The 26169-nt window shown below is 45.2% G+C and overlaps 1 protein-coding gene across 5 annotated transcripts in view; it reads right to left on the reverse strand.

Moving 5' to 3' along the window:
- BACH2 (BTB and CNC homology 1, basic leucine zipper transcription factor 2) overlaps positions 1-26169 on the reverse strand; it is a 307416-nt gene that overhangs the window by 12220 nt on the left and 269027 nt on the right. For all 5 annotated transcript variants that reach the window (XM_010834718.1, XM_010834717.1, XM_010834719.1 and 2 more), the window contains one exon: positions 10743-12341. In XM_010834718.1, the coding sequence (XP_010833020.1) occupies positions 10743-12341 (1599 nt within the window). The remainder of the gene's footprint in view (positions 1-10742; positions 12342-26169) is intronic.

Here is a 26169-nt window from a genome sequence, read left to right on the forward strand (position 1 = left end):
GACCACCAGGCTTCTCTGTCCACGGGATTCTCCTGGCAAGAATACTGGAGAGGGTCGCCAAGCTCTCCTCCAGGGGTTCTTCCCCACCCAGGGACAGAACCTACATCTCCTGCGTTGGCAGGGAGGTTCTTTACCACTAGTGCCACCTGGGAAGCCCTGGGATGATTTGTTATGCAGCAACAAATAATTGATGCAGATACTGTTTTCAGCAAGAGTCTCACTTTCAAATTCTTGTAAATCAAGGAAAAGGTGAGCATCCTCCAAAGAATCCTTCTTTAGCATTTAGCAGAGAACCAACGTTCTCTCGAGCTTCCTCTGCACCAAGATAGAGAACACAGACCTGCACCTTCCAGTAGCCTGCCACTGCCCCCTTCAGGACTCCCTATGAGGCAGAGACTTCAGGAGTCAGCTCTGGTCCCGTCCAGAAGCTTCTGGAAGTGGAAGGTTGAGTGTTGCTTGGCCAAGACACAGTGTTTCCCAGCTCAGGGGCTGAGCGCCTGCTTAACACGAGCATCTGCTTTGGGTACACCAGCAGATGGAGCTATAAACCTAAACTTCGTTCAGGCACTAGCCCAGCGCTGTCCAATGCAAACAACGTGAGCTGCCAGTGGGATTGTTACGCCTTCTAGTAGCCACGTTAAAGGAAGTGAAAAGAAACAGGTGACACTAATTTTAATAATATACCAAATAGAACCTAATGTAGCTAAAATATTATCAACAGTAATCAGCATAAAATTAATAAGACATTTCACTTTTGGGGGGATACCACATTTTCAAAACCCGAGGTGCATTTTATACTTGGGTGTGCCTCAGCATTCAGACTAGCCTCATTTCCAGTGCTCAGTAGCCACATGCGGCGTGTGCCTCCTGTACTGGGCAGCATAGCTTTAGCAGACAGAACAAGTAGACTCGAGTGAACTTGGATAACCAGAGGAACAGACAGGCCATTCTGGGTTTAACTGATCAAAATCCTTTTGGTGAAGAAATAGCCCTTAGTTAGTATTCAGAACCTACAGGGTTATGTCTGGGTCGTTCAGGGGAGTGAGAGGAAGATCTTTAATCCTGAGCTCAGGCTTTTGCTTTGGTTGCATCAGAGGCAGGCAGCCCCTGAGTGAGTCTGGACCCTGGCATTTGTGGTTACTTAATCCCCTGGCACAAAGGCAATCCTAGTAAATGATCGTTTGCCTTCCTGCGTCTGGGTGCGAGGGCTCAGTCAGGTTTCTTCATAGCTCTAAGCCTGTGAGACGTGGCATTTGCTGAAGGCTCCTGATGGGTGCTCTGATTGAACTTCCATAGGGCAACCTCTGTCCCATGACAGCTGTCCAATGCTGGCTCAGGAGGGCAGAAATCACCACAGTGCGCATAACAGCACAGTCGGCTCAGCCCTGCTCCAGCCGCTAATGACGGGCGGTCAGCACAAACAGCTCCTTGTTATGGGCCCGGCAAAGGGCTTTGTCCACGGGCCGTGTTTGCACAGGGCTTATTATGATACGAAAGAATGTTTGATTTCTCTTTTATATGCCTTGGATAACAAACAGACTCAGATTCTGGACAGTACCTACACAACACAGAGGTCTGTCTGTTGGGCACAGGGATGTCCCCATACCAGGCAGCAGGCGTGTTTTCACAGCAGGCATGACAATGCTTTGGGCCTCACGGCGTCTCCCCCTCTGCTGACAACAAAGCGATTCTGCTGATGCTCTACATTTTCAGACAGAATATATACCTATGGCTCAGGCCACAGGGAAAGTCACAAGGCCTTCTATACCAAGGGCTACTGTATTTAACATTCTCTAGACAGCCTGTATAAAAAATAAACCACTATGGTAACAGCACCGAGGTTGACAGGAAAGAGGAAAAATCAACAATGCTGGTTTCAAAGTCCTTGAAGCAAAAGGCCATATAACTTTTCAGCAGAGCTGTTGCAACTCAAGCTGCTTTGCAGAGGTTGAAGGAAAATTGTCCACTATAGACTCTTCCATGTGAAAAAAATCCCCCCAGCCCCAACTACTCTGGTCTCTTTCTAAAGTGTGCTGCGACCCCCTCAAGCAAGGGAGGGATTACCCCAACTACCAAAGGGAAGCCCCTGACGTCGTTCTTGGAAAGGTGTGGCAGAAACCTTACCACAGCTATTTGCCAATTTCAGGGTAGGAAGTTCTAAACTGACGGGCATCTTCCCTGGAGATAAATGTCAGCCACAGACCCACTGAGGAGCTGGGAAAACGTTCCTTTCCCAGGCTGGAAGGCACCCACCTATTCCTCAAATGGGCTCAAAAGTCAGCTAAAGTGACTTGGCCTTGGACACTGAGAAGGCTGAGGCCCTCCTGCCTTTCTTTCGGCAAACTTTTCCAACTCAAATAGACCCAGTAGGGCTTCACATCTTATTTACTGTCCCTCCACCCACTGATTCCTTCAGGATTTCACTTCTCAGAGGTGACATAGTTTTCATTCCCCAGACCCTCATAAATAGTGAGGTGACGGGATGCAAAGTCCAGCGAACCAGCAGCATCACCTGTTAAGCGGCCAGCCTGCAGCTACATTCAGTGATCAGTCATGCATGAGGCTCAGCACAGAGGCACAGAAAGCTGACCAGGCTGTTTAGAAGGGTGAGGGCCCAAGGGGTCCAGGAAGCCCATGGTCTCTTTAGACAGGTGGTGCCCCAGCTTTGGATCTCAGTGGAGACTCACTCTCAGTGTCAGGGGCATCTTGGCTTGTCTCATCCTCTAAGGACCATGGTGGAGGATGTTTTCACCCGGGACTCACTCTGGGCTGGGTCAGTATTAACCAGAGGAGGGGATTTCACTCCTGGGGGCTCCAGCTCTGGAGCCAATGGTGAAATGAGTGGCCCCTGCGGTGCAGATAACCTCTGGCCCCAAGGGCTGACAAAAAGTGGGAAGAGGCTCTGACATTTGGACAGTGAATGAAGCTTAAATATTCCTCCTCAGGGGCCTGACCACGGGATGCTGCCAGCTAGACCCCAGGGGCTGGCGCTTCTTTCTCACCAGACAGAAATCAGCTGTTCCCTTTCTCTCTCCTGCCAACACCTACGCTGGTTCTACCGCCCAAACAACATCCCCTCTCTTCCAGTGAAACAAAATATCATTTAAGCATTGTATGAGAAATATAACTTCTAGCAGCAAATTCAAAGAAAAAAGAATTCCCACTCCCAAACATCAACGCTCCTGGGTTTCCCTGTGACCTTGGCCTCCTGGCATGCTTGTCACAGGCTGGTGATCAGCCGGTACTCTAGCTACCTCACCTTGCCATGCCTCTCAATACACATCTCACTTGCCTGATGTCTTTGGTGTGCTGGATGGGGGCTACTGGAGAGGCAGGACAGAGATGCAAATGTTGCAGAAAAAAAGGCGAAAAGAAGCACCTCTTTCACCTAGAGATTCCAACTAGAAGCACCAGCCCCGGGGGTCAAGCTTCAATCCTATCTCTTTTCTTTGTTTCACAATTAGACACTGAGCAGAAGCTGCAGGAATTGGATCCTCTTAGCAGTACCCTGGGAGAAGGCAATGGCACCCCACTCCAGTACTCTAGCCTGGAAAATCCCATGGATGGAGGAGCCTGGTAGGCTACAGTCCATGGGGTCGCTAGGAGTCGGACACGACTGAGCGACTTCACTTTCACTTTTCACTTTCCTGCATTGGAGAAGGAAATGGCAACCCACTCCAATGTTCTTGCCTGGAGAATCCCAGGGACGGCGGAGCCTGGTGGGCTGCGGTCTATGGGGTCGCACAGAGTCAGACATGACTGATGCGACTTAGCAGCAGCAGCAGCAGTACCCTGAGGATCTTAACAGCACAGTCACTTCTCCAAAACCTGTAACATTTATGCTCTTTTAAAAAAAATGTTCTAGCTGTGCTGAGCGGCATGTGAGATATAGTTCTCTGACCAGGGGTCAAACCCACACCCCCTGCATTGGAAGCCCAGAGTCTTAACCACTGAACCACCAGGCAAGTCCCTAACACAAATGCTCTCGAAAGCCCCTCAGATCCCTGTGAGCTGTCTGGGGATCTGCTGCCCTGTGGGCTGACGATTCCAGTCCTCTTTGAATGGGGATAGCCGGCTTTGAGCCGGGCAGATGCCAAAGACAAAACCTCCTCTGCCAAAGACAAGCTTCTCACACAACTGTCCTTCTAACCTCTGATCTCACGGTCCAGTTTCTGGAACAAACACAGGACATCTAGAATTTGGCTGTGATGCTACAATTACTGAGCTGTGTGATCCCAGGCAAGTCTTTTCCTGCTCTGTACTGAAGCTCTTTGAGGATCTGGGAGTCAGAGGGATTCAACATCGGTCCTACTTAGCTTACAGGGTTGCCATGAAGAAAAAAATTGGATAACAGATGGAGAAAGTGCTCTGAAAAGTTGGAACTGCCTTATAATTATGAAGTGTTACTAACGGGAGTAGTGGTTGTAGCAGTAGCATTAGTGTTTCAGTTTGTCCACCATCTTTCTTTGTCACAAAGTTTCTTCTTTTGGTCATACGGCATGCTTTGGAGTTCCAGATGCTAAGAGTCTTTCTAGCCAAAACGAAAACATTGTTTTCATTTGAAATATGGCTGACTTCCATGCTGCCCAGAATGGTTTTCGTTTTATTAAGCAGACCGACTACAGTTACTTTTTAAAAGATTTCTGATTCAACAAGCCACAAAAACGACTGTAAAATCTTTATATCCAACATATGTCTGGAAGTCAACATCTGGGTGGAAGAGTTAGAGTCAGACATGGCTCTTTGATAACATTTCAGTGTTTGTTCTGGCCCTTACTTCTCCCTGCCCTCACACATCCACAAGGATACACGTACATGCAGCATCCTAGTATGCTTTTACCACTCTTGATATGAAACGTGTTAATAAAATAAATCCAACTAATCAATGCCTTTGATTATGCAAATAAACTGTCTTCCTGCTGCTTCTTTATTAAAATCTACAGTTAATGCTTGCGGTACAAAACTATTCACTAAGACTCTTACTACTTGGCACATGCTTGTGACTTTTCAATAATTTTCAAATTCTAAAAGCAAACCTGTAAACCACAATGAGGTACTATACCACTAGAACGACTATATAAAAAAAGGACAATAACAAATGTTGATGAGGGTGCAGAGAAACTGGATTCCTCATACAAGGCTGGTGGGAATATAAAATGGCTCAGTTACCTTGGAAAACAGCCCAGTAGTTCCTCAAAAGGCTAAACTTAGAGTTATCATATGATTTAGCTATTCCACTCCTTGGTATATGAGAAGAATTGAAAATATATGTCTACAAAAAACCTGAACACAAATACTCTTCATGGCATGATCAATAATAGCCCCCAAATGGGAATAACCTAGCATCCCTCAACCAATGAATGGATCAACAAAATTAGTGTATCTACATAGCGGAATATTATTCAGCAATAAAAAGAAGTGAAGAACAAATACATGATAATGTGCCAGGTGGATACAGTGATAGCAAGAAGGAACCTTGAAAACATGCTAAGTGATGAAGCAAGACACAAAAGGCCACGTGGCTAGATTCTACTGAAATGAAACATCTGGAATGGGCAAATCTACTGGAGACAAAGGTATATTAGTAATTTCTTGGAGTGATGCAGAGAAGGCAATGGCAACCCACTCCAGGACTCTTGCCTGGAAAATCCCATGGACGGAGGAGCCTGGTATGCTGCAGTCCATGGGGTCGAGAAGAGTTGGACACAACTGAGTGACTTCACTTTCACTTTTCACTTTCATGCATTGGAGAAGGAACTGGCAACCCACTCCAGTGTTCTTGCCTGGAGAATCCCAGGGACAGGGGAGCCTGGTGGGCTGCCGTCTATGGGGTCACACAGAGTCGGACCCGACTGAAGCGACTTAGCAGCAGCAGCAGCAGCACCAGCTTGGGGTAAGGGAAGAGGGGAATGAGAAGTGATTGCTACTGGATATTGTATTTCTTTTTTTGAGGTGATGAAAATATTCTGGGATTAGACACTGTAATGGTCCTACAACTTTATGAATCATTAAAAACCACTGAATTGTTCACATTAACAGAGTGAATTTTATGGTATATCAATTGTATTTCAGTCAAAACAAAAACCTGTGTGATATATGTACACAGAAATCAAACATTATAGGAATACACAGAAATCTTTCCCTATATTCCCTCTCTCCCTGCCTCCCATTTCATCTTATTATCTATACTGCTCTTATTGTTTATAATATATTTAGAAAGTAAACTAGGACCATGTTATGTATACTGTTTGTTACTTTTTCCACTTAATATGACCTATTCATTTTTTCATAATTGGAAGTAAGAAAAAAAATTCCCACGTAGACTTTTTAGGTATGAAGGCATGAAGTCATGAAGAAACATACTGATCACTTGATTATATAAAATTTAAACTTTTTTAAATGGAAAAAGATACTATAGAAATAGACTAGGAGAAATAAAAATTTAAAAAAATAACAAAGAATTCAAGAAACTTAATGATAAAGGTCATGGTTCTGAAATGACTTGACAATTATCAAACATAATCTGTAATTATTTTTCAGGATTTGTGCTTGTGCTCAATTGCTCAGTCATGTCCAACTCTTTGCAACCTTATGGACTGTAGCCCAGCAGGCTCCTCTGTCCGTGGGATTTTCAAGGCAAGAATACTGGAGTAGGTTGCCATTTCCTTCTCCAGGGCATCTTCCTACCCAGGAATCGAACCTGCTGCTGCTGCTAAGTCACTTCAGTCGTGTCTGACTCTGTGCAACCCCAGAGACCACAGCCTACCAGGCTCCTCTGTCCCTGGGATTGAACCTGAGTCTCCTGCATATCTCCATATATATGAACAATTTTTATTTCATGATAAACAAAGACCAAAAATTTAGTTTAAAAAAACAGACTAGGAGAAGATATAGGCAACATGTACAAGAAAGGATTAATATTCTTAAATTAAGGATTCTGTAAACTCTTTAAAGTCAAACACCACACACACACACACAAATGGACAAACGGCAAGTCCAAGAAAAAAGAGAATACAAATGATGAATACATGTAAGAAAAATATCAACTGCATTAGAAGTCATCATGTCTTGTCTATCAGATTGGCAAATGTAAAAGGACTGGTGACCACTACTACTGGCAAGAACAGGGGCAATGGACACGCTCGTAAGTTTTGCTGGAGGCTGTGTGAATTGCTACAACCTTTTGAGAAAGTAAATAGGTAGTATTAACAAATGAGTATAACCTTTAACCCACTTATGGAACTTTAACTCACAAAAATAAAAGCACCATCACCAAATAAATACGTTCCCAAGAATGTTTATTGTGGCAATGTTTGTAAGAGGGAAATACAGGAAATGGAAATGTCTGTTGGTAGGTGATCACTGAGTCAGCTGTGATGTATAGGAACCAAGGATATTGAAGAAGCTTGTGTTAACCCTACACAATTGACCTAGAGGCATGTACACAGCAGACAGCTCTGTGCAAAAAGCAAGCTGCTTAGTAATTAAATGTGTGTTGTGTTGTGCTTAGTTACTCAGTCGTGTCCAGCTCTTTGCAACCTCATGGATTGTAGCCCACCAGGTTCCTCTAAAGGCTATTAAAGTAAAACCCAAACCCATAGACATGTGAATATATTTATATATTATTGTAGGCAAAGAGAAAGCCCGATAAATTTGGTACATTATGGGCTTGGTATGTTCTGCTTGATTATTTTTAAAAAGGAACTTCAAAAAGATGGTTGTTGATAAAGGACAATATTGTGCTTATTTAAACTTTTCCCAAAGCTGGGGAATACTTAGGATGAGAAGTCAATGTTGATGAGATGGGAGGGTAAAGAGAGTATAACCAGAAATCAGAATATTCTGTTCACTTGGAAAAGAAGTCACCTGGAACCTTACATGAGAGCAGACCAGGGCAGAATCAGCCCAAGAGATACTGGCTTCTGAATCATTTATGATTCACTTTGTGAAGAGCTTACCTTCAGTGTTATCGCTGGAGACCACACTTCCACTAGGGTCAAAGAAACTCCCCAAAGCAAATAATTAGCTCAAAGAGGAACAGTCATGCTCAGTCCCTGAGACAGTTCTTAGAAAACCTAATCTCTTCTACTTTAGGAAAATGAAAAGGTCAAACTGGGAAAACTTTAACTTTACTATAACAATTCTACCCAAAATGTACTAATGAGAGGGGCTAAATGTGACTCCTGAAATGGCACAGAAATTTGGAAAATTTCTTTTGAGACTGTTTAGCAATGTAAAGAATAGATTCATTTTTTTTAAGTGAAAATAAAAATATTTTTGAAAATAGTGTATATTTTTTGAGGGGAGACTAGTCCTGTTCATGACTACTGTGTAGGCTGAATAATTCCCCCATTTCACTGATTCATGTAAAACTGAAAAGTTCTAGGGACTTCTCTGATGGTCCAGTGGTCAGGAATCCACCTTCTGATGCAGGGAAATTGGGTTCAATTCCTGGTTGGCGAATCAAATCCCACATGCCTCGGGGCAGCTGAGCCTATGCGCCCCAACCAGAGAGAAGTTCGTCCACTGCAATGATGAAGATCCCACATGCCACATCTAAGACTCAGTGAAGACAAAACAACACAAACCCTGCAAAGTTCTAAGGCAGACAAGTGATAAAGCCTCAACATGGGAAAGATGCCTGTGCCCTTGTTGGTGGCATTCAGTTTCAAGAATTGACTTCAAGTTCTCTTTTGGGATGTAAGAGAGATAAAAGGAGATTTTTCTGAAATGGACAGGTCCTTGGACATACGCAGCTGTCATGCACACACATCCTTTTTAGTTAATGGTGGGGCTCCTCTTAAGAGAGAGACAAAAAGAAAGACTGAGAGACATTTGTCTTTTTCACGAGATATGTATCCTTAGAGAAATCATTACGCCAATGGACTCAGTGACCGGGCTTCTGAATCAGGAACGCTTATGAATAATTTCAGGGGGAAAAAAAGAAAACCTCCTAAAAGTTGTGATCAGAGAGAAAGAAATGAGTGAAGAGAGAGAACACAAACTTTAACTGTTCTCACCAAACCTCCACCTTCTCAGGTGGCAGACCCAGATGTGACTCTGGCTAGGGACACTGAGCCCAACCCTCCATTTCAAACCCTAGGAGATACAGTGTACTGAGTTTCCCATTCAAATTTCCTTTTTATTGTCTCTTAGTTAAACTAAATCCTTTCAGTATATTTCTCTTTCCATTTCTGCTAGGTAGTAACGGAGGGGTGGGGACCAGGCTAGGTAAAAGACGAGGAAGTGACCACAGGGCATGTCTGTAGTTGGTACAGGGAGCTTTGGAAGCTGTTTGCAAAACATGCCCAATTGAAACCCTTCATGTGCTTCTTGCCAACCTCACAGAGGGCTGAATAAACTGCACGTGGCTCTGTGAAAAGCCAGCTCACCCCGTGTGGCATTTCTGCTGTCTGGTTGGGTTAACGTCCCTGCTTTACTAGAGGCTAATATCCAGGGAGCGCAGACGTGGATGAAGTGCACTGGCCTAATGAGAATCACGCTTCATTTCCGCCTGTGTTTTTCGGAGATGCAGTTCTCAGGAGGGGCTTGGCACTAGGCTTGCTCTGAGACACAGGTGGCAGGTCTCACGTGGGGTCCCTGGCAGTCACTACCAGATCGTGACACAGACACCCTCAGCTCTTTCTGGGGGCTTCTCGTGTTACAAGGGAAGGGGGATCACCTGCGGTGTCCATTCTTTTCTTTCCTTGGCCACATGAGTCTCGCTCACGATGTGGCTGGCGTTGCACCTGCTTCCTCTCCCAGCAGTGGGAAGATATGGATGGAGCCTTTGGGAATTTTTACCTAGAAAGCACTTCACTTTTAGTGTGGACAAAAACTGCTACTCAACCCCACTGCTCCTTAAAATGACTCTCACCGTTTGTGGGGCCCTTGGGCAATGACCCATGATACGGTTAGGTGCGACCGACAAAGGTGCTTCCTCAGTGATACTGGGGCCAGGATGGATGGTGAGCTGTCCATCACCTGCATTCACAATGGACAAGGGATGACTCCAGGGTCCCTGTTGACAAGGAAACTTAAAGGTGCTGGGAAAGCACGGGCTTATTGTGAATCTCTCCAGTTTCAATCAGTCAATTCTGAAAGCAATTTTATACTTTTCTTCTCACTGAAGAAGCGAGGGGCAAGGATGACGGTGACAGGTATGGCATTCTTTCAAAGCAGACAGGGCAGGGGGGATCTGGAGTACCTGCACACGCTTTCAGGCATCAGACTTTTTTCCCACTAAGCTCTTTGCCTCTGCTTTTTGAGGACTGAAATCTCGATCAAATTTCAAGTGCTGTCTGGGGCAAACTGGTTAATTCTGAATCACCTCGAAGGATTCTGCCTCTGTGGATGAGGGGGATGGGGCGGGTGTGTGGTTTAGTCACTCATTTGTGTCTGACTGTGACACCACGGACTGTGACTGTGGCCTGCCAAGCTCCTCTGCCCATGGGATTTCCCATGGCAAGAATACTGGAGTGGGTTGCCATTTCCTTCTCCAGGCGGTATCTTCACCACACTGGGTTCGAACCCAGGTCTCTTGAACTGCAGGCGGTCTCCTGCATTGCAGGCAGATTCTTTACCGACTGAGCCACCAGGGGAGGATGGGGGAGGCGGTCCCTTAACTGTATAGCTTAAATCTTGGCAAACAAGAACAATCTGGCAGTGGTGGGGGGGTCAGGGAGAGTCCAGATAAAGGACTGAGGGTGGATCACATGCTTGAATTTATGCGGGTTCCCTACCTCCTGGCCCCTGTCCTGCACAGGACACGACTCACTGTCTGCTTCCGAGAACGATCCGGATTCGTCGCTGGAGTTGGTTCCGTAAGACTGCTCACATTTAATCTGGGGTCGGACTTGGTTGTACATTCCGTCTCCCATCAGGCCTGGTTCCTGATGTTCTGTGGCAAGGAATCTGGCTCCCTGGGAACAGGGCGAGGAGGAGAACTCGCAGAGAGGGAGGCTGCAGGGCGAGCCCCCACTCCCATCCTCTGCATAGGAGTAGGAGGAGCACGAGCTGGAAGTCCTTGTCCTGGTCTCCAACGGGGGCGAGCGAGGGCACACTTTGATTGGCACCGGGCAGCTAGTGTTGGGCCGCATCCTTCCTGGCAAGTGGTCCGCCATCAGCCCACTGTGAGGGTAGGCCTGTGAGCTGGGGAGGGACTGGCCGGCCCCCACCCACAGGCCCTTTGGCACCGGCTCGGAGAGGTCTTTGTCCAGAGCGCTTACCCCAGAATACGAGTGCACCGCGGTGCTCACTTGGTCACAGGCGCTGGAGGAGAAGATGACGCTTCTCCGGTCCAGCTCTCCTTCCTGTTTACAGAGAGCCTCCAAGCCAGGCCCCTTGAGGGGCGACCCCATGGTGAAGCTGGTCGTGTCCTTCTGGCCCATGTGGGGCTGTCCGTAATTCCCCGGGAAAGGGGCGTAGTCAGTTTTAAGGTCACCCTGAGTGATCCCCTTGTCAAAAGGGCACGCTGAACTCCTGGCAAAGTGCTGCTGAGAGGTCCCGGGCAAGCCGGACGACTCCACACTTTTTGTTATGCTGAACAGAGACCTTAAGCAGGACGGGGAGGGCGCGCCCCTGGACCTCTCCAGGCAGGCGGCCCCGGCAGGGGGCGCGGGGACGGGAGCGGGGGCGGGGCTGGGCTGTTTCCGGTCCATTTCCACGTCGCCCGCTCGGTCTTTGACGTCAGGCTCATCTCCGGACAGGCAGAGCGTGATGCTCTCTTCTTCGTTCTCTTCGCTGGGCGGCTCGCTTTTAATCTGCCCCACGGCAAGCCCCGGTTTGAGGCTGGTGCCAGAGTGATCTTCACTGAATGTGCTTGCAAAACCTGAGGTACTGTGTGATGATGCGTTATAGACATTCTTGGTACATGCAAGCTGGTATTTCTTGTATCTGGGGTACTGCGTTAACGCGTCCTTGGCCGAGCTCTCCTTGGTGTCCGCGGGCACGTCGGACTCGGGCAACAAAACTTCTTCCTTCTCTGCCACTGGGATGGTGGTGGCCTCAAAGCTGATGGGATCTGGAAGCATCTGGTCCCTAGGGCAAGCCATCTTGGCCGTATCCGAATCCATGGTCTCCTCCTCTTCGTCCTCCTCCTCTCCCACGCTGTCCTCGGGGTCCTCGTGCGGGCGCTGGCACGCAGCATCCTTCCGGCACACGAAGAGGCCATCCTCGCTGTTCAGGAGCTGGGTCTGCAGGAAGCTGAAGCAGGAGTCCTCCAGGTTGTGCATGCGCAGGAACTCGGCACAGCGGATGACCTCGCGGATGTTTTCTCTGCTGAGTAACAGCTTGGCGGTGTAGGCGAACTGCAACAGTGGCCCAAACCCCCTGGCCGTGACCTGCAAAACAAACAGGGAAATCGCCAACCGTTACCGTCAGCACTGCTATTGTCCCGAATCTCTCAACTGAAGCAAGATAACCAGACAGCGCTAATGTCCCAGGATAAAGACTGCAAAGGAGCAGTTAATCTCGTCCTGGGTCAGCAATGATTCGGCTCCCAATAATTAGGGCCTGTCTCGTGCACGCCACTGCTCTACTCATCACGATACACAGAACTGAAAATCACCAGGGTCAAGTGGCTAAACAAGATGACAACGGGTTCAGTGTTTACACTAATGAAATATCCTGGCAAAAATGCACGGTAACAATGGGACGCCTATTAATTTCCCTCCCCATCCATCCTGTTGAGAGCCATTGTACATCAGGAGTGCTGTGATGCTTCTTACAGCTCGCTCGAGCCAAAGAAAGCGTTATAATTTTCTTGTCAACTGCAAAACCGGCAATATGGCCCTGTTAAAAACCGGAAAGTCCACGGGGCTTTGAAAATAGTTTTTTGCTCACTTACAAAGTTAAAAAGAGACGTTAAAAGCAACTCCTATTTTTTTGCTAACTCATCATGATTTCTAGTTGAGATTTGCCAGCCATCATGTCATATCCCATCTTAACAATGGTACCAGAGAAGACAGTCCTTAGCAGTGTTCTCAACAAGAAATTAACTCTTGGCCCATAAAACGGGGTTGCGGGGGAGGCGGGCGCGGAGGGTGTTACAAAACTAAACAAACTGGCTGTCATTCAAATGGTTGAAGCTGCTGAATGGCACGGGACATGGGCAATTCTTTCCCTAATTATAAGCAGCAGCCCTGCCACACAGCTGTCTTCTTTCCTGGTAAACCTTCAGGGGCTGAGCCTACTGTCCTGTGCTGCTCATCCATTTCATTTTACACAGATTGGGAATGTGCTATTTATGCACAGCGTGTGTACATGGGCATGCGTGCATGCACACAAACACGCAGAATGACTTAGTTAGAAATATGTTGCCTAAGGCCAGTTGTTTTTTCAGATGGAAATGGATGAAACCTCCTGGTGGTCAGGGCAGGCTTCCTTGTGTGTGTCTGTTCAGTCACTCAGTTGTGTCCGACTCTTTGCCCTTACCCTATACACAAACCCATGCATCCTCTAAGTTCTTGCAAGCACTGCTGACCCCATAAGGAAGGGAAGGGAGGCACATTCATGAATCACATGTACAAAACAAATGTAAGCAGTGGTCATGGGGTCCTTGCTGGAAGCTATAGTAGCAGTGATTAAAAAAATCTCTGCTAGGGGAATAAATGTGGAGCAAGATAAACCAGCAGGCTTGGTAGATGACTGCCACAGGAACAGAATTCAGCACAGCACACAGAGCCCAGACTCTTGTGAGGACCTGAAACTGTTGTTCAAAATTCAGCTCAGACATGGCTCCTCTGGGAGCCCTCTGCAGACCTCCTAGAGATCGAATGACAGCATCCTCTCAGTCCCCATGGCCGGAGTGAGGAAATACTCGGTCTTCCCCAAGGCAGCACTGATTTTATAGCATTGCACCTTGTCTTTTTAAAATTTATTTGGCTACACCAGGTCTTAGTTGTGGCATATGGGCTCTTTAGTTTCAGCATGTGGGATCACATGCATGATCCCATGGGATCCCATGCATCCCTCTGCACCGGGAGCTCGGAGTCTCAGTCATGGACCACCAGGGAAGTCCCTATATCACTGCATTCTAAGGGAATGCCTAGTAAGGTAAATTTCTTAGATACAGAGATGACTGGAATTTTAATTGTTAATATTTTTTAAATACTTTCAATAAAAACCTACCACAAAAACACATGACTGCAAGACCCATATTATAGTTCTACAAAGGCAATCACTGCCATCTCCCTTTTATTGTACTTAATTGTGTCTTTCTACCAGTGGACAACAAAGTTTCTTCAGATCAGGGGCTTTTTCATTTCTGTTTGTGACCCTGAATCTAACTAGGGCCTCTAAATATCTGATAAAAGCTGGTATATTACTGAACATGTCAGAAGTTCAACTGAGCCCCTAACAGAAAACTACAGTGTCGAGAAAGTGACAACAGTTTGTTTGGTAAGTTTGGTCTTAGGTTACTTTTGGAGAAAGGCATTGTGTCAACCAACAAACTACACGAATTAACTCATCAACAGTGGGCAGGGGTGCTTATTTGCTGTGTCCCCTAGTACCTGTGGGCTTCCCTGTGGCTCAGCTGGTAAAGAATTCGCCTGCAAAGTGGGAGACCTGGGTTCGATCCTTGGGTTGGGAAGATCCCTTGGAGAAGGGAAAGGCTACCTACTCCAGTATTCTGCCCTGGAGAATTCTGTGGACTGTATAGTCCATGGTATCACAAAGAGTCGGACACGACTGAGTGACTTTCACTCACTCACTCACCCCTAGTACCCACATTGAAATGGAGCACATCTGACCACGTTTGTTCTAAGTTGACATGGCAACAGATTCAGCAGATGTCTGTTTTATGTACTTTTCTCCCAGGAACCTTTAAAAGGGGGTGTAAGATAAGGAAGTGCATATTGATAAGTAACTAAAGAAGGTTGCCGAGAATGTCACAGGACCCATTTTTTCATTGTAACGTGGCTCCACCACAAAGAGAAAGTGGCAGAATCAAGACAGATTTGATTCCTTCATCAGGAAGCATCCTCTGCTCCCCCCCCAAGGCAATCTGCCAGTTGCAGAGTAGATAATACACATCTTGAGTTTTGGCAGATGCACTCATTATATGGGAAATCTGGGAAACTCATCTCAATGCTATTTATTTATTTTTTCATACAACGCTCCTTACGCTCTCATCCCCATTTTTTTTTTTTAATCTTGATGTGGTCTCGGTAAGCCACACCACTGCCCGCATTATGACTGCGTTAAAGAAAATTCCTAAAGAAGCTAAGAGACATCCATGGGTATCACTAGATAAGTCCTGGGAGCCACCACCTGCCTCAGGGCAGCAAGGAGCTGCAGGAAGCTCTCCACTTAGGGCCAGGCTGTTGCTTAAATGTAGGAGTGGGGCCAAGGATACCAATAAGCACAGTCTCCACATCCCAAATCAGTTCACCAATCCTTTTGGGTTCAGGAGACATGACGAGCTTGGAATGATGGTCACATGCTCACAAACAAGTCAAGAATAAAAACAGAGTTGTAAACTGTCATTCAAGCCCAGGTCGGAGGAAATGGTGTCCTCACCATGAAATCTTAAGCAACCATAATTAGCTCTTCCCTCCCATGAGGTTAAATCATGTTTTGTTACATTCAATTCTGCTACATTTTGTTCAGCTTGTGTGTGCAGGGTTTTGTCTAGTGAATCAATTATTATTCACCAAGCTCCTGTTACTGCCTAGCACCATTCTAGCTGGTTTTCCTAACGTACTGCAAGGCAGGCAGGATTGCCATGCTTTTTGTAGCCAAGGAAACTGAGAAGCAAGGAGATGAAGGAATGCGTCCAAGGTCATCATAGAGCTCATAAGTGGAGAGCTGGGATTCCAACCAGTGCTATGAGGAATGGTTAAGTCTAAGACTCAGCACTGTCCTTAATAAACTCATGATTTAGCTTTGAAGAAGAGATATATGAACAATAAGTTAATTTTAAGTAACCATGTTAACACTGAGAGGGCTGAGCGTCCAGTGGCTAAGATTCTCAGCTTCCCAATGCAGGGGGCCTGGATTCAATCCCTGGTCAGGGAACTAGTTTCCACATGCTACAACTTAAGAGTTCGCATGCTGCAACTAAAGATCCAGCATGCCGCAACTGACCCAGTGTAGCCAAACACAAAGACAAAAAACCAAAAAAAAAAAAAAAAGAATGGAAGCGCTGTCACAAGATGACATGATGAGTTGTCAGCTGAGAAATCCTGACCAGCTCAGAAGAGGAGATGGTCCCTTGAACACGTGTAAGCAGGACACCTGGAGTCACTGAATTGCCTCCACCAGGGTCGGATCTGGGTTTCCCAGGTGGTGCTAGAGGTAAAGAACCCTCCTGCCAATTCGGGAGGCATAAGAGACCTGGGTTCCATACCTGGGTCAGGAAGATGCCCTGGAGCAGGGTATAGCAACCCACTCCAGGATTCTTGCCTGGAGAATCCCATGGACAGAGGAGCCTAGTGGGCTGTAGTCCATAGGGTCACACAGAGTTGGACATGACAGAAGCAACTTTGCATGCATACATGCATCTGATCTGGGTCAAGCGTTGCTTTGATACAATGGGTACCTTCTGAACTGCACCACCCATCCCTCCCAGGAACCCATCTCTGTTTTAACAGGCAGAGGCTTTCTCAGTATTGGTTTATCCCCCATCTTGAGTAGCTTGCACTGTCTTTCCACTTTCAGGAATCATTTCACCTCACATTGTCCTCAGAAAACAAATATCCAGGTACCGACGACAAATATCCAGGTACCAATGTGAAGCTGGATGTTTATGAAACTGGGCCACAAGCCTGCACTTTTATTTACATTCTGTTTGTAACAAATAAGGCTCTGATAATGGGGAAAATAAGATGGGGAGTAGGAGGTGGAGAATCACACACAAAACTAATGACCCATAAAAATGTTATTTAAAAAGGTAATGATCACCAAGTTACAATGGAATGAAGTAACGAGAAATAGCAAGCCAGTCCCAGCTCACTGGTGTTAATGGAGCTGCACTCCACTGCTCTAAGGGAAGCAGACACATCTAGGCTCAAAATTACTGTCAGGAATGGTCTAAAGGAATGACGAACAAGCGCAAAATACAGTATCAGGGGCACCTGGGATAGCAGTCTCGCATTACGAAAGTAATATTTAGGTTGGATCATTTTTTAAAATTTTCTTTTTCTTTTTATTGGCCGTGCCTCAAGGCATGTGGGATCCTAGTTCCCCATCCAGGGCTGGAACCCATGTCGCTTTCAGTGGAAGTGCAGAGTGTTTACCACTGGACTGCCAGGGAAGTCCCCCTTGGCTGTTGGATCATTTTGAAGAGTATTTTCTTCATCATGTAGTGTGCAATATGCATTGTGCTACAGATGAGACTGGCTCACACACTGGGCACAATGGAGTGTGCCCTGTGGGACCAAGGTCCATGAGAGGTCAGCAAATAACCTTGCCTTGCTCTCTGGTTGCTCCCAAGGAGGCTGTGACCTCAGTCAACAGCACACACGAGGCAAGTGGCACTGACCTTTGGGTTCTGGGTCTGAAAGAAACAAGGTCGGACCACCAGACTTGTGCCCTGTGGTGTGCATCCATGTGCCATTCATGGGTTGGAAATGTAACCCACTGAAGCTATGAGCCTCCACCCCTTGTTCCCCCAGGGTTCTGATGTACGATCTCTGCTGGAGAAGAAAGAAAGATGAAGTGATGAAAACGTAGGGAGCAGAGGGCACGCTTAGGGGCTGTTAGCAGGACTGGGGAGTTTATTCTCTGAGAATGCGCCCCGTGTGCTGCTAGACAGAGCTGGTGAAAGGAAACTTCTCAACAATTTCATTGCTCTGGACTATTATAGGGATCAGGCAGTTGGGCTGCAGGCATAAATTGAAAATAGGGTTTGGGAATGTTTACGAGACATGACCAGCATTCCATACTCGAGCCATGTGATAAAGGTCTCCTCTGATGGTTCTTTCAGTTTTCTTTTTAATTTTTAAAGTTTAAAAAAAAATTCTGGCTGCACTCTACAGCATGTGTGATCTTAGTTCCCCAATGAGGGATCAAACTCTCGCCCCCTGCATTGGAAGGCAGAGGCCCAACCACTGGACCACCAAGGATATCCCTCCTCAGCTGCTGCTGGCAGTATACATTCATGGTTGCAGCACTGAGCCCATCTGCCCAAGGTTGATCAGATGGTCAGGAGATCTGGGGACTGCACCCCAGGAGAGGGGTGGCACGTGCCCAGGGTTCCATAATCCCAGCCTCACCAAACATGGACTCTTTTATTTTCAGCAACATTATATCCCAGTGAAGCTAGATCTCTCCTCCACTCCCGGAACGGGGAAGAGAAGATAGCAAAGCTTTGCCAATCGGTTTTTGAAAACACTGACTTGGGTTGTATTTGCACAGCAAGGCACTTGTCAAATAAAGAGAACAACACTGATGACAACTCACTCCTCCTTTCCACCCCCGCACCACACTGCATCCCATTCTGCAGGCTGAAGACTGATTTAGAGATGAAGCATTGCTTCTAATCTTAATTTTCTAAAATTAATATCCATATTATCACATGTGTCTCCCAAAGCAGCATGCTATACAAGCATACTACATTCAGGATGTGTTTGTTAAATTAACCTCACTATTTCAACAGAACTTCTGCTTATTTTAATATTAATTTTAGTTAACGATAGAGCCAGAGAAATCAATGTTTCCATGCCTAAGGTAACAATACAAAAACTAAAGCAAGTTGATTTATATCTACAAGTATATAATTTCATATGGTGGGTTTTTTAAAAAATCTATTAGTGAATGTAGTTTACAAGCATGAAATTAAGCGTCTTTTCTCTCCTGTCAGGCTTGAATTGGGGTTTCCAGGCACAATATAAAGTTCCTCTCCTGTTTGTAAATCTGTCCCTGAGACTCTATTTGATCATTTAACCATTGACTGTTTTTTGTCTACTCATTCATTCATTCATTCACTGACCACAGAGTGGGCACTGACTATGCACTGTATGACATCTGAGGGTACCAGCTGTCTTTCATCCAAATCCCAGTTCTACAATGTACCAGGTAACCTGAACTGCTTACTTAATTGTTATATGCTTCAGTTTCTCCAACTGTAAGACAACAGTGCCTGCCTTGTAGTAAAACCTATGGAACAGCTTCTAGCATTGAGTAACAGCAATTATTATTGCTGTTATTACAAAAATGATAATATATAGTCTCCTTCTCCAAAAAGCTAACATTTCACTGACCAGAGACAGATGTTCAGTACAAATGTCTAGAATGTAATGTAAGTATGTAACAAGTATTTGCAGCTTGCTAAGGCAGGACCAAGCTAGGGTAATCGCTAAGGGTGTCTGCATAGCCTTCCTAGAAGAGATGACCTTTTGAACGCTGAGCTGAAGTTCATCACAGTAAGAAAGGCCTGGCTCATTCTTCAAATGCCATTTTCTCAGTCAGGCCTTTCTTGGGCCTCTAATCACACCTGTCCTTCCAGCCCAGGACTGGCTATCAGACTTGCAGGGCTGAGAGCAAAGTGGAAGTGTGGTCTTATTGTTTGGAGGTTGAGAACTTCAAGATGATGGATGACATGGTGGGACTTCCTTGGAGGTTCAGTGGTTAAGACTCCACACTTCCAATGCAGGGGGCCTGGGTTTGATCCCTGGTCAGGGACCTAGATTCAGCATGTCACAACTTTCATGCCACAACTAAAGATCCCACATGTGGCAATGAAGATTCCACACATGGCAGTGAAGAGCCTGCATCATACAGCTAAGATCCAAATTAAAAAAAATCTGAAAAGGTGATGACAAGGTCCTTCTGAGATGGGGCCCTAGGCAATAACATAGGTCAGAAGCCCGTGTCTGGCCCTATAAACACACACTTGCTGTCTATGCTCGGTTGTTGAAATGGTGATCTCAGAGGGGTGATGTCATCTGAGGGCAGAGCCAGTGAAATCCATCTGAACTGGGATCAGCAGTGTAGGTCAAGTGACTCTCGGGATTATGGGTATCTTGGACTGAAATACAGTCAGCCCATGAAGAAACTTTTTGATTGGTGAAAAAAGAAAAGAAGATCATGTAGGTTAAGTGGACAGAGCCCTGCTTGAGTCTCCATGATAGAGTCATGATCCCACACTTGAGTCAGTTCACAGATCCAGATTCTCTAAAACGAATTCCCAGGAACTCTCGAGGAAGAATCCTATAATCATCCATGCTGCTGCTATGATTTCTTCTGCAAGGGTCTGCAGAAATGTATTGAATACATCTTGTAGTTTTCCTAAATAATGAACTAATACAAACTTTTAATTTCAAAAACTTCAACAAAAAATTATTCAGAAACTGTCTATATCAGAACCAAATCTATCTATATATCCATCCCTACCTACCTATGAAAAGAACTAGTTGTACTACTTGGACCATTTTTAAAGTCTTTATTGAATTTATTATAATATTGCTTCTGTTTTACGTTTTTGGTTTTTTTGGCCATGAGGCATGTGGGATCTTGGCTTCCTGATCAGGGATCAAACCTTCGGGGAAGTCCCAGTAGTATTACTTCAATACAAACGTAACAGGACCATCTCCATAGTTCTGACCAAACTACTAACTTTGACTTCTATCACTTAATTTTAGTCTGATATTATAAACTCATATGCTGATTATTTCCTATTGTCTTTCAGACTCACATCCACTCTTGTTTTGCTTTTTCCTTACTTGTATTGAGAAGCAATTGACATACATCCCTGTATAAGTTTCAGGTGTACAGTGTGATGGTTGGATGGACATATACTGTGAAATTATGACCACAGTAGGTTCAGCTAACATCTTCTCGTGCTTCCCTGGTGGCTAAGATGGTAACGAATCTGCCTCCATTGCAGGAGACCTGGGTTTAATCCTTGGGTGAGGAAGAGCCCCTGGAGAAAGGGATGGCTATCCACTCCAGTATTCTTGTCTGGAGAATTCCGTGGACAGAGGAGTCCGGTAGGCTGCTGTCCATGGGTCACAAAGAGTCGGACATGACCAAGCAACTAACACATCATTTTCTCATATAAGACCCAATAAAAAGAAAAAAAAATTCTCCTTATGATGAGAATTTCTAGGATTTACTCTCTTAGCAACTCTCCTATGTATCACAATCATGACCATTCTCTTTATGTTTCCTTCTCTAATGCTGAAGCTAGATTAGTTTTTAAACTTTTTCTTTAAGGTTTGTTTTTAAACCAGGCTCCTTCGTCAGGTGACTTTTTCTGCCCATAGTGGGCACTGGTGGGAGATGAGAGGTAGGAGGAAGGCAGTTGCGGTTCCTGTTCATTCTCGTTTTCTTTCCTTCCCTGGTGGGGTGTCTGGAAGGGGTGGGCTCCTCCCTGATGCAGCCCCTCCTCCTGCTCAGAGGCCACTTTTATCCCTCCAGCCCTGGGAGTGGGAGCCGCGACCTGCCGTCATTAATCACTGGCTTGAGTCTCCTTCCACTTCCTGTTCTTTCAGTTTTCCAACACCTGTTTAACCAATTCCCTGTCTTACACCCCCTCTGTTTGAAACACCTGGCATGGTTTCTGTTTCCCTGACTCAATCCTCATCCATTTTACAGACAAGGAAGCCAAATGAGGTGAAGCCCAGAAAGGTGAAGGGATTTTCCCCAAAGTCACATGGCTGGTCAGCCAGGGCTTCAATAAAGCCTTCTGAACGCAGAGTTCAACTCTCCTGCTGCTTTCATTAAAAAAAAAATTTTTTTTTAATATTATACTGGAGTATAGTTAACAATATTGTGAGAGTTTCAGGTGGACAGCAAAGGGACTCAGCTATACGTATATATGTATCCATTCTCCCCCAAAGTCTCCTCCCAGTCAGGCTGCACATAATACTGAGTAGAGTTCCGTGTGCTATACAGTTGGTCCTTGTTGGTTATCCATTTTAAATATCTTCCTGCTCCTTTCACACTGGCTGTTGTTTCTCTGAAGTGAACCAGAAAAGAAATGACATTTCACAGGGACACACAGGATTGTAGGTTTTATTACATTCTCTAAAACAGTCCCAACCAGTCCATCCTGAAGGAAATCAGCCCTGGGATTTCTTTGGAAGGAATGATGCTAAAGCTGAAACTCCAGGACTTTGGCCACCTCATGCGAAGAGTTGACTCATTGGAAAAGACTCTGATGCTGGGAGGGATTGGGGGCAGGAGGAGAAGGGGACGACAGAGGATGAGATGGCTGGATGGCATCACTGACTCGATGGACGTGAGTCTGAGTGAACTCCAGGAGTTGGTGATGGACAGGGAGGCCTGGCATGCTGCGATTCATGGGGTCGCAGAGTCGGACACGACTGAGCAACTGAACTGAACTGAACTGAAAACAGTCACTTTTCTATAGCTCTATCCAAAGGAGTCTGGCCAACTGGATGTGGTGCTTCCCCAGTAGGAAGAAGGGTGAATCTCACATCTGGTTCTATCGTCATTTATATTATTCGGATTCAGTGCCTAGATTTCTCCTGAAGAAGGACACTAACTGCTAAGTCCCTTCCTTGCCTGATGAAACCTGGTAAATCAAGGGAGTTCTTCTATCACATAGGAATTTGATAAACCAGCAAGCTCAGCTCAGCTTCAGTTCTTGGCATCTGGAAGGCATCAGAGCAGAAATGCCTTTCTGGTGGGGGGCCATGTTATCCCAAAGCTTTGTTCCAGATGGGAAAGGCAGCCTGGTAAGGCTCATGTCTAGGGGGCATGTCACGTGACCCCTGCCTGTGTCCATTGACTCCAAATTATCTTGGGGCTACCTAACAGTTGAAACTGCCCCTGAGGTATCTGGGTGAAGAGAACAGAGAAGGAAATGCAAACATTCATCATCGTCTTTCCTGGAAACGGGCAACGCTTTGGCCCTGCAGAACCTTCACTTCCCCTGGGTGGTTTTACCTCCTCATCTCACTTCTTCACGTGTGGCCTTAATTATTTTCTCCTGCAGTTACCCGATAGTTATGTTTCCCAGCTAAATGATGGGCAAGAGTCACAGGTGATTCAAATAGAAGGCACTGTATTCATATTTACTCTAAAAGCATACAATGAAAACAGAAAGTCTCTCTTCTGAAACATTATATAATGAAGCTCAGGGAGTAATTCTTAAAAATTCAATTTCAGTATAACTGTAGATCTTAAAATAGGTATAAAATAGTAGTAACTTTTTACGTTTTTCAGCGTAAAATGAAAGTGAAAAGCATCCTACTCACTGGTAAACAAGTAGTAAAACCTGCATTGAGGTTTACAGTTTCATTTGAAAAACCACCTCCAACAGAAAATTATTTGTTAGGAGATTTAAAAAATTACCTAATTTCCATTTGAATGACCCCCTCCCCTCTTTCAGGAAACCAATGATTTTCACAGACTAGAATTTTCTTGAGTCAAGGTTTGGTTTTACCTCCTAGACCCCTCTAGTCATTTCGAACCAACCATCAACCATTTGATGTTCAACCAGATAACACAAAACAGTTTTTAAAGCTTCTAGTCTTGAGAAGTTCAGTTTCTCATCAGAGCCTTCTAATGGTTCTTCCTGCGCTCAGTCTTGTCCAACTCTGTGACCCCATGACTGTAGCCTGCCAGGCTCCTCTGTCCATGAAATTTTCCAGGCATGAATGCTGGGGCAGGTTGCCATTTCCTACAGGGGGATCTTCCAGATCTAGGGACTGAATCTGCATCTCTTGAGTCTCCTGCATTGGCAGGCACATTCCTTACCACTAGCGCCACCTGGGCTCTTCCTATTAAGCCAAAATTCCCATCCCTGAGTGACTTCACTTTCACTTTTCACTTTCATGCATTGGAGGAGGAAATGGCAACCCACTCCAGTGTTGCCTGGAGAATTCCAGGGACGGTGGCGCCTGGTGGGCTGCCGTCTATGGGGTCGCACAGAGTCAGACACGACTGAAGCGACTTAGCAGCAGCAACCCATCCCTGAAACCTAACCAGTTACCAGCCCCTTTCCCCACCTCACTGCCCTCTGAAACATCTTGAGCTTGACTACATCTCCAGCAAGATACCTGGACTGAGTAGATGCTCCAGTCACTAGAACAGAGGACAGAACTATCACCTCCTTCCGTCTAGAGTCTATTTTCTATGAATGCGAAGGTTTATTTCACTGCCACTTATTACTTATGCTGCTACCAATTACCATCTCTGAGCTGTTGCTGCTTTTTTTTTTCCCTTAGCATTTGCTACCGATAAGCCACATGTCCATCGTAATCGTACAAAACTGGTTTCTTAACCCGAGTGTACACCCGTGTCAATTTTAAGAAACTGTTCTTATTATATAAATTGTTCTCCAGGAAAACTTTTTAAGATTCACTTTCTTCCTTTTTAAAAAACCTGTAATGCCATATCTTCACCTCCAGATTTCCAATGTTTTCCTGGGCTCCACAGTTTCTCAAAGATTTTGACCTTAACAAGTTGTGCCATCATTATGACTATATCTTGCCTGTTCTTTGGGAGACTTCATCCAGACTGGGAGCTTAGGTGTTTTCTTCTACCTGGGGTTTCCATTTCTTTCTCCAAGTTTTTCCTCAGTTTTCCATCTACTGAACATTCTCTATGACATACAATATAAAGGTAATTCAGTGCTCTCTGTCATCCTCAATACTAATGGTCAGCCCCAAGGAGTAGCTGTTGGTCTCCTTATCTTTTTGCTCCACACAGGACAATACATTTCTTTTATCTCTCCCTCTTTGAAAGGTTTCCACTCATTTTGAGCTTGGGTTTTCTTGATACTGTTTTTGCAGGTCCTGTATACCTTTTCACGGGCTTCCCAGGTGGCGCTAGTGGTAAAGAACCCATATGCCAATGCAGGAGATTTAAGAGAGATGTGTTCGATCCCTGGATTAGAAAGATCCCCTGGAAGAGGAAACGGCAACCAACTCCAGTATTCCTGCCTGGAGAATCCCATGGACAGAGGAGCCCAGCAGGCTACAGTCCATAGGGTCACAAAGAGTCGGACACAACTGAAGTGACTTGGCACGCACACCTATTCATAGTTGTTCATATTTTCCTACCGTTCAAAAAAATCTGAGCAAAACAGAGAACTGCTGGCACAATTACCATCCTTTGTAGAAAAAAATAAAAAAGGTCCTCATCTGAACTTTGTTTTGGACATTCATAGCCGTCCTGAGTCATCTTTCCCTGCATAGGTGTAATTTCTACATTTCTCTGATTTTAAAAAAGAATTTCAAAAGGTCGTGAACCCCAAACCAGAAAACTTCTAAAGGAAAACAAGGCAGAAATTTCATGACACCGGATTTGGCAATAATTTCCTGGATATGACACCACCACAGGCAACAGAAGCAAACAGAGGCAAATGGGACTACATCAAATTTAAAAACTTTTGTGCATGAAAAGACACACCAGAAGGACATCTCTGGTGGTCCAGTGGTTAAGAGAATGCCTTGCAATGCGTGGGACGTGGGTTTGATCCCTGGTTGGGGAACTAAGATCCCACGTGCTACAGAACAACTCAGCCCCTATGCTACCAACTAGAGAGTCTGTGCAACGCAACCAAAGAGCTCACATGATTCAGTGAAACTCCTACAGGCTGCCACTAAGACCCGACGTGGCCAAATCATACATGATCTTAAAAAGACACAACAGAGTGAAAATGCAACTTATGGAATGAGAGAAGAGATTTGTGAATTGTATATTTAGTAAGGGGTTAATATCAATAATATAAGGAACTCCTATAACTCAACATCAAAAATCAAATAATTTGTTTTTTTTCAAAAGGCAAAGGACTCGAATAGGTATTTTTCCAAAGGAGACAGACCAATTGCCAACAAGCATATGAAAGATGCTCAGGGTCACTGATCATGAAAGAAATGCAAGTCAAAACCACAATAAGAGATCACCTCTGACACATTAGGATAGCTGCTATCAAAAAAGGACTATTTTTAAAGTAAGATGTTTACTGGACATTAGTATAGGACACTTAAAAATGGTTAAAATATTAAATTCATGTTGTGCTTTTTTAAATCAAAATAAAAACAGGTCTTGAAATAATTATGTGCTATGCAAAATCTCCTCTTTGTCATGTTCTCTAAAATGATATGGTTTCTTCTAAGGATTCTCTTGTGTATACTCTTGTCAGTTCCTTTTAGTTAGTCAGTGTTAGGACCAAAGTAGCAATTCTAGTCTTGAACTGTCTATCCTCTAAAGGTGAAACCACCAATAGGGCAAATCAATAACTGCTCAGGT

Source organism: Bison bison, unplaced genomic scaffold, assembly GCF_000754665.1.
Source record: "Bison bison bison isolate TAMUID 2011002044 unplaced genomic scaffold, Bison_UMD1.0 scf7180017864035, whole genome shotgun sequence".
NCBI classification, from domain to species: Eukaryota; Metazoa; Chordata; class Mammalia; order Artiodactyla; family Bovidae; genus Bison; species Bison bison.